The 15,398-nt window shown below is 39.8% G+C and overlaps 1 protein-coding gene and 1 long non-coding RNA gene across 3 annotated transcripts in view; one reads left to right on the plus strand and one right to left on the minus strand.

Moving 5' to 3' along the window:
• Positions 1 to 15,398, plus strand: part of RPF2 (ribosome production factor 2 homolog) — a 34,438-nt gene that overhangs the window by 14,580 nt on the left and 4,460 nt on the right. Inside the window, exons 7-8 of the mRNA XM_029945430.1 lie at positions 3,726 to 3,825; positions 12,775 to 12,877. Of these exons, the coding sequence (XP_029801290.1) occupies positions 3,726 to 3,825; positions 12,775 to 12,877 (203 nt within the window). The remainder of the gene's footprint in view (positions 1 to 3,725; positions 3,826 to 12,774; positions 12,878 to 15,398) is intronic.
• Positions 7,058 to 15,398, minus strand: part of LOC115296942 — a 59,253-nt gene continuing 50,912 nt past the window's right edge. The window contains exons 3-5 of one of the 2 annotated variants that reach the window (XR_003911156.1): positions 9,690 to 9,776; positions 8,346 to 8,521; positions 7,058 to 7,168 (exon numbers count right to left, since the gene is read on the minus strand). This is a non-coding gene — a long non-coding RNA (uncharacterized LOC115296942). Of the gene's footprint in view, positions 7,169 to 8,345; positions 8,522 to 9,630; positions 9,777 to 15,398 lie in introns of those variants that run through there. The other variant, XR_003911155.1, reaches the window with a different exon arrangement.

Here is a 15,398-nt window from a genome sequence, read left to right on the forward strand (position 1 = left end):
CTTTTTATTTATTTTTGAGAGACAGAGAGAGACAGCTGGAGCAGGGGAGGGTCAGAGAGAGAGGGAGATACAGAATCTGAAACAGGCTCCAGGCTCTGAGCTAGCTGTCAGCACAGAGCCCGACGCGGGGCTCGAACCCACGAACCGTGAGATCTGACCTGAGCCGAAGCCGGATGCTTAACCGACTGAGCCACCCAGGGGCCCCTAAAAAATTTTTTTTAATAAAGAAATACCAGAGCTTCAAAGTGAGCCCTGGTCTTTTTTTTTTTTTTTTTTATGCCCAAGCTTAAATTTTTTTTTAACGTTTTATTCATCTTAGAGAGAGAGAGGGATAGACATCGTGAGCAGAATAGGGTCAGAGAGAGAGGGAGACACAGAATGCGAGGACAGGCTCCAGGCTCTGAGCTGTCATCACAGAGCCCGACACAGGACTTGAACCCATGAACCGCAAGATCATGACCTGAACTGAAGCTAATGCAATGCTCAACTGGCTGAGCCACCCAGGGCCCCACCCAGTTTAGAGCCCTGTTCTAACTATGACTCTTTGGCTGGTCCTATAGTATATTGACTGCTGGCCACCAAAATGCTAGTTCAGTCTTTCCCTTCAGGACTTGCATCTTTGTATTTCCTTTGTTTGAATGGGATTATTAAATAGAAAGTAGTAAATAGTTTTAGAAAGGCAAGAAAACGGTCCTAATTTAGCTTCTGGGTCCAAATTGGGCTTCTGTTCCCTCACAACTCTGTTCTGGCTTAATCTGTTCCATCAAATAGTCCATCAAATAATTATTTTATTTAGACTCCATAGCTACCCTGTGTAAGGCTGAAATTACTCTCCCTGTTGGATAGAGTTGGAGATTGAGCCCCAGGGGAAGTACTTTGAAAGAAAAGATATTGAAGTTTGTAATGCAAACTTACATAATTGTTCTTAGTTTATGGGTCTTTGAGGGTCATGGTATAGTTGGAAAAATTGTAAAATGTGTCATGACTCCTTTTCCTGGTCTCCCTGAAAAAGAAGACATGGTTTCTAAGTTTTCTGTGGGTTTCAAAAAAGGCTCTTACCAGATGTTACTCAGCTACACCAGCCTCTTCAGGTACAGGGTTGAACAATGGCCTGAGATTGGATTTCGAGACCGAGCAATTGGATTGAAGCCCTGTGTTGGCCATTTAGATGACTTTTGTGACCTGATAAATTACTTCCCTGACCTTTGATTGCAATCAGGTATTAAATAGGTATAACAATATCAAATGAGATAACGTATATGAAAATGTGTATCAGTGAAGATAACGTTTTAGAAGATGTTTGGAAAGTATATAAACTGTGATGCCTTGTTATGGTGGAAGCTATCATTTCATTACAGTGTGTCTTTAGGGCAGTGTGTGACTCCTTGGAGAAGAGCCGCATATCTGGCTTGGTCTCCACGGGGTGGGGGTGAGCACTGGCTGACACGTGCACGCCAGCCCCTCCCCACTTTCCACTTCACTTCCAGAGCGAAGAAGTGCTTGCGTTATTGTGTAGCTTCTGTGCCAGGTCACAAGACCGTTATTGTTTGTCAGGTCTCGTTCGGAACAAGAATCTTTTAAATTCAATTCTAAATTTTCACTCATGGAGCATATCCACACCTGTCACAATCACTGATGGAGGGCGGTTTGGTGACATTGGCAGTCCCTCCCTAGACTGTTAACCAGAACTTCCTTTTACCTCGTTATTTCGTGATGGCTTATATTTTTAGTTTGTTTTAGAATTGCATGTTTGTTATACTTTCTCTTCATATTTATTTCTTTTCTATGTCTACCTCCTTATTTTTAAGATCTCTTCACCAGGTGTTTTCTTACTTGCCTACTTTTATTGCTAACCCAAGCCTCTTCCTCCTCCTGTTTACTCTTAAGTGAAAGGGGATTTGATTCTACCAGGAAATTGAGTGATTATTTTGGGGGCCTGTTTTCTAAGATGTAGCCAAACTTTTAGAGATGGTTATTTTACATAAAATAAGCCTTAATGGATGAAATGATTAAAATTTAAGGCCACTGGTTTTATTTTATTTTAGATAGGATAAGGTACTTTACAAGTACCTTGGGGATATTTTATTTGGAAAGTTTGTGTATGATTTATAAGACCTTTCTGAGATGCCTGGGTGGCTTAGTTGGTTACACATCTGCCTTCGGTTCAGCTCATGATCTCTTAGTTCATGAGTTTGATCCCCACATCGGGCTCTCTGCTGCCAGAATTTTTAGTGCCTTTTAGACAATTCAAATAAAGCTCATCTGTTGTAGTTTTTGGGTTTACACATTGTGAAAAATACCAGTGCTCTACATGTTAAGTACTGTTTTACATAACTTACTCAGTTACATTTTTATGATGTGTGTACTAGGTCATGATGTAACATGGTATTTTTTTATTATTATGCATTGTGGTCAGGATATTGCTTCACTTTCTCTTACTTCTATGTACTTTTCTTTTTCTAATATTTATTAACTTTTTTTTTGAGAGAGACAGAGACAGTGTTAGCAGGGAAGTAGCAGAGAGAGGGGAGATACAGAATCTGAAGCAGGCTCCAGACTTTGAGCTGTCCACACAGAGCCCGACATGGGGCTCGAACTCACAAACCGTGAGATCATGACCTGAACTGAAGTCTGGCGCTTAACCAACTGAGCCACCCAGTGCCCCCATTACCTTCTGTATACTTAAATAGCCTTCATAGAATAGCAGTAGCAGGGTCAGGTAGGCACAGATGGAACATGGAAGAGTCATTGGGCACGGAAGGTCCATTCAGGCCCTAGATCACACAGATTGTAGGCACAGTAGAGACAGTTAAGGTTCAGAGTTTGGAAGCAGAGAATGTCAACAAGAGTGAACAGGGAGAGGCAGCAAACAGGTGACCTCTGGTCCTAGGACAGAGGTTTGTTTTCTTATCCTGTTGTTTTGTTTCTTTGTTTGTTTCTAGAGTTGTACAGTCTTGATTGATATCAGAGTAGAGGTGCTAGAAGCAGTGGAAAACCCAGATTAACACTTGTTCACCGTCATAAATTAATCATCAGTTTAAGGGTTCTTTCTATTAGATTTTTTTCTTTTATTTTGGTGGCTTTTATAGGTTCTTATTCACATCACATTCTTCATATCGAAAATCCAGAACTGGACAAAAAACTTTTTTTTTTAAAGTAGTTTATTTTCAAATTTGTTTCCATAAAATACTTTTTATAGTAAGAGCTTCAACCATGCTGAGTAAGGATTGCCCATACTTTGTATAGCTTGTTTCAATTCTCTTGTTTCCCATGTGAATGTGTAGTTGGTCCTTTAATCAATCTAGCTTTCATTTAAATACTGTTTATGTGACACTGTAGGAAAGGCACAGTGGTAGTAAATGATTCAGAGAAATTAAATTTGTTTAGACTCTGGGATGTCGGTTGTTAAAGGGCTGTGTATGTTTTTCAGCAGTCTTAGCTTTTTATTTTTTTCTTTGTGTAGACTAATTGTAAAAAAAAAAATACCTTGCAATGTCCTTGACCACTTACTGATTTGGCGATGTGCAGAGAGTGGAACAAAAAATAACTTTTTAGTTTAAAAGTTGCAGCTGTAGTTTTAAATCTTTAGATTTCAACCAGTATTCATAAACAGTTTTAGGACATTTAAAATATGGAAACTAATCATTGTATGTAAGTATTAACTACTTTTATAAACAGTTTAGAATTGATAATTTTAGCATTATAATTTTTTTCCTGTTTCATAGAATAGTAAATGTCCTGAGGGAACAAAACCCATGTTAATATTTGCTGGTGATGATTTTGATATAACAGAAGAGTACAGAAGGCTAAAGAATCTTCTCATTGGTAAGTATTTTAATACTTCTCCACATGGGTGCTCAAATGGACCGTCTAAGACTGTCATTGGTGGCACTTTGGCATGTCACTGTAGATACACACCTTTTTCCCCCCTTTTCATTATTTTCTTTATTCCCCACTAGCAGCAAGGGAGAGTTAAAGGGATGTTATACTGCAAAGATCATTATTATTTTCTTGATGCTATAATAACTTCATTGGCAACCTATTTATTTTTTCACACTTGATAAAATGCACCCATTTTCTGTCATTATTGGCATCATTAAATTTAGAAAATTGAAAAGTTAAGTTTTCAAGATTGTTGAACATCATCCACTTCCAACTCGAAAACCTGTATTTTTCTTAGTCTTATAGGCAAGATTTTTTAGATTCTAACCCATTATAACTTTTTTTTCCTCTCTCCCAATTTTCTTCCTCTTTTTTCCATTTAAAGTGGTTTGTTAGAAATACATTGTGCACCTTCCTATTGTCTTTTCTAATTTCACTCTTAATTACCTAGTTTCTCCCATTCTTGCAAGTTTCAGGTCAAGTTTCTTCCCCAGGAAACCTTCGGGTGACTTAATACAGGAAACCTTCGGTGACTTACTATCCTCGTGTTCGTTCCTAGGTGTCAAGCATGTGTTTACTAGGTGCTTTGTATGTATTGCTTTCTTCTCACAACCTTGTGAGGCTGCCTTATAGACGATTTATTCTTAGTGAATTACACTAGTTCCTAAGGGCTTATGTAATGACTACATCCTTTGTGTTCACAAGTCCCCTTCTTTTTTTTTTTTTAATTTTTAATGTTTATTTTGGTGGGGGGAAGGGGCAGAGAGAGAGGGAGACAGAGAATTCAGAAGCAGGCTTCAGGCTCTGAGCTGTCAGCACAGAGCCTGACATGGGCCCTGAACTCAAGAATCATGAGATCATGACTTGAGCCACTCAAGTGCCCCTATTATTTTTTTTAATGTTTATTTATTTTGAGAGGGAGAGAGAGAATAAGTGGGGGAGGAGCAGACAGAGGATTCAAAGCACCGACAGCGCAGCGCCCTATTTGGGTGTTGAGCTCATGAACCATCAGATCATGACTCGAGCTGAAATCCAGGAGCCGGTGTTGGACGCTTAACCAACTGAATCACCCAGGTGCCCCTAAAGATTTTATTTTTAAGTAATCTCTACATCCAACATGGGGGTCTCGAACTCAAACAATTTTTTAAAGATTTTTTTTAATGTAAGTTCTACACCCAACATGGGGTTCAAACTCATAACCCCGAGATCCAAGAGTTGCATGCTTTGCCATCTGAGCCAGCCATCAAGTCATCTTAAATCCAGCATACAGTTATTGTCACTGCATAGGATTGATGTTAAATTTACCTATTCTAAATCACTAAAATCACTGTTCTAAATCACTGTTTATCCCCTTTCTTGAAAAGCTGGCATTATTCTTCTCTGTGATTTCTTAAAAGTTCTTAATATTAATCCTACTTAATATTTTGTGGTCACATTTGTCAGCTCTTTTCTAACTTTGGAAAGTAATTTAGTTTGTCCCTAGAGATCTGAAGTGTTCTGACACTTGGTAGCATTTTTTTAAGTTTAAATAATTTATTCCATTTGAGTTTTTCTTACTCGATTCTTAAAGCTTTGCTACATAGGTTTTTGGTAGTCCTCCTATTGGATTTTTCTATACTTTGCCTAGATCACCTTTGAAAAGTTGATGGGGTGGTGTATATGCCACAAATTAAATTGTATACATATTCCTTACAAATCTGAGCCAGCTGAAAACCGTTGTGGGCAGATACATTGCTTTCATTTTTTCCTTGTTTATTTATGGTTTTATTGTTGGGACTGCAATTTTCAAAACCTTTCATTTATCTTTTTTTTTTAATTTAATTTTATTATTTTTTTTTAGCAAGAGGAAAAGGGTCATTTATCTTACTAATAATGGCTATTTGGGGGGCACCCGGCTGGCTTAATCGGTAGAACATATGACTGCTGATCTCAGAGTTGTGAGTTTGAACCCCATGTTGGGTGTAGAGATCTCTTTTTAAAAAATGGCTGTTTTTAGAAAACTAAGTACCGCCGTTACCTGTTTAATCCTCATTAAAACTCTTGAGTTTAGGGATATTCCATTTTAAAGATGGGAAAACAAAAGCACATAGCAGTTAAGAGCTATTAAGTATGGTGGGTCAGAACCAAAACCAAAGTGTGAGCTTTTCTGTCTCTGCTCTCTGGGTTGGCCATGGTGAACAATTGACTTATTGTGGTCTTTGCTATAGGTTCTTACCTGAATTTTTGATTAATTAAGAAAACAAAGTCGTACATGAAAGACAATGACCAACATTTTCTTCTTTCAAAGTTACACACCCAAAATATGAAGGATGGTTTTTAGCTAAGACTTCTTGTACTCCATTGGCCCAGATTTTCTGCCTCTCTACCCCCCACCCCCGCCAGTTCTTCCATAATAATTGTTAATTGTCAATATGTATTTGTTATAACAGAAAGCTTTCCTTTGCTTTTGTGGAATTGGTTTTTATAAAAACTGTATTATTTTGTGCTTCCAGTAGAGGGCAGGAGTAACCACATAATGCAGTGGTGAGAGAGAGGGCGTGAAAAGGAGTCTGAGGAAAGACGACAGGTAGAGGAACGAAGTGAGGTTGTCAGGCCCCCAGGGAAGTCGAGTTCTTACTGTAAATATGCAGCCCGCCAGCTGCAGACCCCTTGGCGTGTGTTCTGTGTTCATATGCGGTGCGGTAGAGCGGTGGGGAAAGAGAAGGCTGTCAAGGGCTTCCGTCCTTTTAGGAAGTTCTCTTTTGTTGGTAATTGGCCAGAAAGAAAAGTTAACATGCCAGTTTTTATGCCAGGTGCCCATTTAGTTTGTTCTGAATTTTGCTTCTGTTTTGGTTTCTCAGATACTGTCTAGGTTTGTAGTTAGTCTTAGTAGTCTAGCTTTTCTTTATAGAAAAATATCTATTTTTAGATTCAGGTCATCCTACTTTTAAAAAATTTATTTATTTTGAGAGAGAGAGAGGGAGAGAGAGAATCCTAAGCAGTCTCCATGCTGTCAACACAGAGCCCAATAAGGGGCTCAATCCCACAGCTGTGAGATCATGTAGGCCAGGTAATTTATTAAATGCTATTTTTTCTGTAGCTTGACAAAGGCAATCTTATTAGTCTGCTTGGGCTGCTGTAAAAAATACCATACACTGAGTGGCTTAAAAACCAAATTTATTAAAAAAAACCCCAAAAAACAAAAAACAAATTTATTTTCTCACAGTTCTGGTGGCTGAAAGTTCAAGATCATAATTTTTGATGAGGACTCTTGCTGGCTTCTTGCTTTGTGCTCACCTGGCTTTTTCTTCAGGGAGGAGGGAAGGGAAGGGGAAGGCAGGTGGGGGTGGGTGTCAGCTTTCTAGGGTCTCTTCTTATAAGGACACTAATCTATGGGACCAGGGCCCCACCCTTATGGCATGTCTCATTTAACCTTAATTTCTTCCTTAGAGGCCCATCTTCAAATACCAACACATTAAGCGTTAGGACTTTAACATATAGATTTAGAGCATTGGCGTTGGGTCTGGGGATAGACATTCAGTATATTATGATAATATTATTCCCATATCGTGGCTAAAGAAGTTGAGGCCAATTGAAGAGCTAGTAAGTGGCAGAATCAGGATGTGCTCTTTTCTCTAACGGCGGATCCCCTGGTCTTTCCTGTCAACACTCGGTAAACCTTCTGTTCCCTTTCTCAGTGGGTTTACTCATGGACACAGCCACACGTGAGATCTTATTTTTACTTGGAATTGATCCACTGGAAAAAGGATCCCATGTTGGGGCTTTCCTTCTGACCATAACCAATTTATCTTCTACCTCTTCTCCACCCCCTTCCATGTATTCAACGAGTTTTTTTTCTTTATCATTATTCTTTAGTATCTCTCTTTTACCTTAGCCATCATTCCTGCCCAGTGTAGGTTCAGCTTTTTTGGCAGTGTTCTGAGTTTCGACACACTTTAATTCATTGCCCCTTCAATGTTTCAGGCTCCTTACGTGTTCATTGTTCTGGTCCTGAAAGCAGCTGTTTCTCTAAACAGCCCTGAACTTCTACTTTGTAATGTTTGTTTATTTATTTATTTAGAGAGACAGCATGCACACATGCAGAGGGGCAGAGAGGGGGTGGGGTGGGGGAAAGACAATCCCAAGCAGGTTCTGGGCTGTCAGTGGAGGGCCCGATGTGGGGCTTGAACTCACAAACTAACTGTGAAATCATGACCTGAGCCCAATTCAAGAGTCCAGCGCTTAACTGACTGCACCACCCAGGTACCCCAACTCTGAACATTTTTAAAATGAGAAATTATTTTAGAAGCCACAGTCTGAGTGCTAAGGATTGTTTCGTGGTTGGTCATTGTAGGCTTTTTAGAGAATGGAACTGTGAAATAAAATTTGTTTGTTATGATAAAATGTATCCTGAGGTCATACTGAAACTTCTAACCCAAATTTAGGACAAAAGGATCTTAACTTCATTGACTTCACATACGTACCTCCTTTCATCCATGACAAAAATCCAGGCTGTCGATCTAACACGATCATGCATTTCTCTCATACTGTGCTTCCATAAGGTGTTACTACTGATAATGTTAATACTGAGTGCGGGTGAGGGCTTTGTCGTTTCGCTTTTGGGTTTTTCTTGCAGTTCTTTTTGTCTGTAAGATACATCCTGTTAAGAATATGTGGTCAAATCACTGTTTTGAAGTCACTTGAAATAATAATTTTCAATATGATTATGCTCAGTACACAGGTTCATTTGTTTTCAGTTTTTAGGGACTTCTTTAGATTTTTTCATTTTAAGTTACATGTTAAATAACTTTTGAGGTATAATTTATGTACATGTAAGTCTGCATATTTAAAGATTTAAAATATGATGGTTTCCAACATACGTTAATAACACCTATGAAAACGCCATTGTGGTCAAGATACAGAACCTATCATACCCCAAAATTAGCCTGTGTCCCTGCACAATCTATCCTATTTTTATATGCTAAGCAAACATTAGTTTGCATTTTATAGAGCTTTAGATAAATAGAATTACAGTATGTACTTTTTTTGGTCTTGCTTTCACTCACTTTGTTTTGAGATTTGTTGTGTGTATCAATAATTCATTTCTCTTTATTGCCGAGCAGTATTCCATTTATGGCTATTCTACAATTTGTTTATGTTGTCATCTGTCAGTGGACATTCAGTTTGAATGGCACAGTTGGTTAAGTGTCTGACTTCGGCTCAGGTCATTATCTCACGGTTCATGAGTTCAGGCCCCACATCGGGCTTTGTACTGACAATTCAGAGCCTGGAGCCTGCTTTGGATGCTGTGTCTCCCCTTCTCTCTGCCCCTCCTCTGCTCATGCTATGTCTGTCGTCTGTCTCTCTCTCATAAATAAAATAAAATTTAAAAATTTATATACAAATTTTTGTGAGGGCATATGTTTTCATTTCTTGGGGCACCTGGATGGCTCAGTCAGTTAAGCGTTTGACTCTTGATTTTGGCTCCGGTCATGATCCAAGGGTCCTGAGATCAAGCACCACGCTGGGCTGGGTTGGGGTGGGGCCTGCTTCAGATTCTCTCTCTCCCTCTCCCCCTTCCCTCCCCTGCTTGTGCTTGCTCTTAAAAGAATGTTGTGTTTTGATCAGTAGAGCTGCTGTGAACATTTATGTGTAGATATTTGTGAGGGCATATGTTTTTATTTCTTTTGGGTGAATACCTAGCTGGGAATGGGAAGGCATGGTCATTTGAATAGTGTGTGTTTAACATTCAAAGAAACTATTTTCCAATATGGATGTATGGTTTTACTTTCCCACCAACAGTGTATAAAGAGCTCCAGTTGCACTACCTTGCCGATACTTGGTAGACCATTCTTTGAAATTTTAGTTGTTCTTCTGAATGTTGTATGCTGATAGTAAGTGTTTCTGAATCAAACCTGTAAAATAAAGCAGTGCTATTACTGAAGTTAAAATTTGCATTTTCTGTTGATTAATGATGTTGAGCATCTTTTCATGTGCTTATTGGCTATCCGTATATTTTTGGTGAAGTGTCTATTCAGATCTTTGCCTTATTTATTTTTTTGGAGGTTGTCTTGAGTAATAAGAGAGGGATGTTTATATGTGTAATAAGGTGTGTGTGTGTGTGTGTGTGTGTGTGTGTGTATGTGTGTGTGAGAGAGAGAGAGAGGGGAGGGGGGACTCTGGTCCTTTGTCTCTGCCTGATATGTCGTCCTTGAATGTTTCTTCTCAGTCTGTGGCTTGCCTTCAGTGATGTCTTTCAAAGAACAGAAAGTTTCTGTTTTGTTTTGTTGTAAAAGAAGCTTTCCCTTTTATTTTTTTTAACGTTTATTTATTGAGAGAGAGAGAATGTGAGTAGGGAGTAGGGGAGGGAGAGCCGGGGTGGTGTGGGGGGGGCTGTGCACAAAGGATCCATGGATCCCACAGTGGGCTCTATGCTGACAGCAGACAACCTGACACGGGGCTCGAATTTACAAACGGCGAGATCATGGCCTGAGCCGTGAACTGATTGTGCCATCCAGGTGCCCTGAGCAGAAGTTTTTAATTTCTGTGAAGTCTGTTTTCCTTTTTTTATTTTTTTTTTTCCTGTAATTGGCATGTTCTGCCTGTATTTTGTTTCAGAAGCCTTTGCTTATCCCAAGAACACAAAAACTCTTTCTGGTATTTTCTTGTTGAAATCTTAAGTTTTAGGTTTTAAGTTTAGTTATGATCATGAGTTAATGTTTGTGTTTGGTGTGAGGAAAGGGGCAATGTTCCTAAAACTTTGTACTTCAGGGCACCTGGGTGGCCCAGTCGGTTAAGCATCCGACTTCAGCTTGGGTCATGATCTCACCATTCGTGGGTTTGAGCCTATCATCAGACTCTGTGCTGACACATTAGCTCTGTGCTGAGCTAATCCTGTTTCAGATTCTGTGTCTCCCTCTCTCTCTCTGCCCCTCCCTTGCTCAGGCTCTATTTCTCCCTCTCTCTCTCTCTCTCTCTCTCTCTCTCTTTCTCTCTCAAAAATAAACATTAAAAAACACTTTGGGGGTGCCTGGGTGGCTCAGCTGGTTAAGTGTCCGGCTTCGGCTCAGGTCATGATCTCACAGTTCATGGGTTCAAGCCCCGCGTCAGGCTCTGTGCTGACAGCTAGCTCAGAGCCTGGATTCTGTGTCTCCCTCTCTCTCTGACCCTCCCCTGCTCACGGTCACGCGCTCTCTCTCTGTTTCTCAAAAATAAGTAAAACACAGAAAAAAAAAACTTTGCACCATCAGCTTTTTCCTTTGCATTCTTAAAAGTTTATGGAAAAAACACATATTACTGTTGATTTGCATTACAAAAGCTGCTTCAGGGAAACTGAAATGTATCATCTCCCCCCTGGGAAGACTGACTTCACTAATGCTCCCAGCACAACGAGGGGGCTTTATTAACTTGGCCACTGAAGGAGAGTTAGATTTTGACAAAATCATGAGAAACCTGTTCACTAATTATGATGCAAATTTAGATCAGACTACTTTGAAAAAGTGCGACCTTGTTTTATAAAAATATCCCTGAGAGAGTTTTGTTTGGGGGAGTAGGGAAGGGCGGTGTATACATGTGCGTACACACCTGTGTGCCTGTTTTATACACAGTGGTGATTTTCTGTTTGTTAGCCATGCGAGAGGAAAAGCAAACAACAGAGGATCTGTATATCCATGCAGAGTAAATAGCTAATCACAAGAGGCAAGGACATGCTGGGTGGCTACAGATTGGGACTAATGACTTTTCTGTTTACTACGTCACCTGCCTTGGGGCAGCTCTTCCTTCCTGATTAAGTTGGATAAACTTTTATGTGTAACTTTTTCTTCCCTAAATATTATTTATGTATTTACATCTAGGCTTCTCAGGGTCAGTCTTCTTAGCTGTAAAGTGAGGGGACCAAATTTGATTGTTGTTTTTTATAGACTTCTTTCATTCTTGTGCTCCTACCATCACACCTTTAGCCAAGTCCACATAGTACTCATGGTGTTGTTCACGGAAGATGTTTCTTTACACTGACTCCTCTTTTTACAAAGAAACTTTATGTCTCTACTGCGAATGGCAAACACTATCTGATTAAAAAAATATATTTCACATGGTAAATTATTCTGCCTGTGTATCATTTAAGATCACTTCATGTGCCACCAGTGGGAAAACAGCCTATTCATGGATCTCAATGGTTTTGTTCTGGGTTTAACAATTTAGTTTGTTATTTTTGCTCAATTATTTGAGATTTCTTAGAATTTTCTTGCGTCTTGGCTTTTACCATAAAATAAAGGCCAATTCAATTTAACAAAGTTAAAAAAAAATTTTTTTTTAATGTTTTATTTATTTTTGAGAGAGAGAGAGAGAGAGAGCGTGAGCAGGGGAGGGTCAGAGAGAGAGAGAGGCACAGAATTGGAAGACAGGCTCCAGGCTCTGAGCTGGCTGTCAGCACAGAGCCTGATGCGGGGCTTGAACCCATGAACTGTGAGATCATGACCTGAGCTGAAGCCGGACGCTTAACCGACTGAGTCACCCAGGCGCCCCTTAACAGTCAGTTTGAACAGCTGTTTTTATAGGAATTTGCCATCCTAACTTACCTGTTTCCTAGATAAAAAATTTATGCTTTGATTTACATTTTTTAAAAAAGTGAACATACATGATAAATGTGATAGACTCTTATGCTGAGAAGGAGAACTTCACAACTGAAAAGTTATTCGGCTTAGTGAGCTAAACACACAAAAATAGTCATGAGCTTAAATGGCAGAAGGATGAGAGTGTCAGGCAGTCTTCGGGGACCAGTTTATATGCCGCCTTTTTATCCTTTTAGGTGAGCAGTGGTACAGAATGGAGCGTTGACAGTCTGCTCTCTGTAACTGAATTTAAAAACATGTTAGTCTTTTTTTTTTTTTTTAACAACCTAAATTTTGTTTTTAGATTTCTTCAGAGGCCCCACGGTACCAAATATCCGCCTGGCTGGTTTAGAGTATGTTCTGCACTTTACTGCCCTGAATGGGAAGATTTACTTTCGAAGCTACAAGTAAGTGCATTTGTTAGTGTATTTCTGAATTCAGGGCTAGCATTTTAGTGTGACTTTTATAGAGCTCAAACTTAGACTTGGTGTCTGGTTCGAAGTTTGTGTGGAGAGCTGGCAGACGAGCAGTGGCAGGCACGGCGGCTCCGTGCCAGTCTTCACATCTGTCACTGCCCTGCCCACGTCTGCCTCTGAAACCCTGCTTTTCCAGGGCCCCAGAGTGCCTGATGCTGCGGTCCTCCGAGCTCAGAACACATCCGCATTGTGCAATACCTCCTTTTTCTTGACTAGATTTAGAGCACCAAGTCACAGTCTTAGGCCAGCAAAGCAAATCTCAAAACTCTGTGCCCTCTGTGCCTAAAAACTGGAGTCTGAACGGAACAAACAGATTTAGTGGCTAGATTCACTTTACCCTCATCAGCCTAGGCCTTCTGTCCCTACCACAATATAAATATAAATCCTAACACTCTGATTTTATTTTCATGAAAAAGCTTAGTGACACGCTACAATTGTGCCTTTTGAGATGAGCATGATTTTTTTCTTTTTCTTATTTAAAATAAGGTGTTGGCACTGGCTGATCAAGTCCACACTTGCCTGGAGAGTACACTGACTTCCACAACCTACCTTCCTTTGTACGTGAAGTTCAGACCAGTGTCCGTTTTCGAGCTATGGTGTGGAAGTGCAGCCTGAGAGCCACTGTTAAGTGGCTGTGGTGACAGTGACTTGTGTGCATTAGTTCTATACGTGCAGCCACTTGTGGACGTCAGCGTTTCATCCATGGTTTAACTTTTTTTTTTTTTTTTAAGTAAACTGTACCCACAACATAAGGCTTGAACTCATGAACCTGAAAGCAAGAGTCACATGCTCTACTGCTGAGCCAGCCAGGTGCCCCTCATTTTGGTTTTTCTCCTTCATGATAGAATACCTGGTTGGCTAGCTTATATCAATGAACATCCAAATGAAAGTAAATATTCACCTTTTTTGTTAATAATTTACATCTTTGTCTCAATTATATTGAGTCAAAGATACTCTGTTCTTCTCACTGTATCATTGGTATCAATACTTCTGTTTTTTTTATTTTCCTATTGCTTAGATTGTACTACTGATAATAGGGAAAATGCAATAAAATGTTCATGAGATTGCAAGATGTAGTTGGGGATTTTATAATCATTTTTAGCTGGTTGGGATCGAAAACTTCTTAAATCTGTTTGAATTTCCCAACTTAACTCTGGGGCTCTGAAGAATATGTTATACTATAAAGTAGATGACTCCAACTTCTAGAACAAGAAAGATGAGTAATCACTAAATTTAAAAAAAAAAATCTTTTTGAAAACTTGTGTTAAGCAGGCCCTGGGGGTATGAAGGAGATAAAAATATAAAGATCAAAATTTTGAGAATGAAACATGAATAATAATATTAATCTAAAGCTCTTTCATTGTAAACAGCTTCAAAGAATATATTCAGAACTTTAGTGAAAAGAAAGATTAATTTGTAATTTGTAAAGAAAGAAATACAGGAAAAATAAGATGGTCAGAAAATTAGTAAACCAGACTTCAGAAGATGGATGAACTAGCAATGTGGCCACACATACTCACCGTCCACTTGCTTTAAGAGGAGTTAACTGGAGTCACTGCTAGGTTAGCGTGGCATAACCATCTCTGCCCCGTAATGGGGAATAAAGGTTTGAAATTTTCAGATCACAGATCCTAGAGTAAAATTTTAAACATAGGTATTTCGTATAGGCCCTGTAGTACCTGTTAACTGTCAATTTAAAGTAAAAAACAGACTGTGGGTGCGTGCGTGGCTGAGTCAGTGGAGCATACAGCTCTGGCTCTCGGAGTTGTGAATGCGAGTCCCACGTTGGGTGTGGAGATCTTTAAAATAAGACCTTTATTTTACTTTATGTTTTTAATGTTTTTAAACATTCATTTTTGAGAGAGAGAGAGAGAGAGAGTGTGTGTGTGTGTGTGTGTGTGTGTGTGAGTTGGGGAGGGGCAGAGAGAGGAAGACACAGAACCTGAAGCAGGCTGGAGGCCCTGAGCTGTCAGCACAGAGCCTGATGTGGGGCTTGGACCCACGAGCGGTGACATGACCTGAGTCAAAGTTGGCCACTTGACTGACTGAGCCACCCAGGTGCCCCAAGATCTTAAAAAAAAAGAAAGAAAGAATATGTATTGTATGATTGAGAGCAAGCTGATAGTGGGGGGGAAATCACTAGATTAGCTTAGCCTGCGGGGGTTGTGTCACACTGGGGAGAGGAAGAGAGAAGCGGTCCCAGGAATGAACATCACCTCTGAGCCTTGGCTCAGGGCCAGGCTTAGCCACATGACTTAGGCAGGTCGCTTCTCAGGGCCTCTGTTTTTCCTTTTGCAAAATGTAGCTATGCTATTTAGGTAATTCTGCAGCCCCTCTGAGATTAACAATAATTCCTTTATAAGAGGGAGAGGGCTGCGGATAGAGGTGGGAATATGCCAGAGAAGTGTGTCCAGCTGTGTAGCTCCTTAGGCATTCTTGCAGGCTCCACTTC

This window comes from Suricata suricatta, chromosome 7, assembly GCF_006229205.1.
Source record: "Suricata suricatta isolate VVHF042 chromosome 7, meerkat_22Aug2017_6uvM2_HiC, whole genome shotgun sequence".
In the NCBI taxonomy this organism is placed as follows: domain Eukaryota; kingdom Metazoa; phylum Chordata; class Mammalia; order Carnivora; family Herpestidae; genus Suricata; species Suricata suricatta.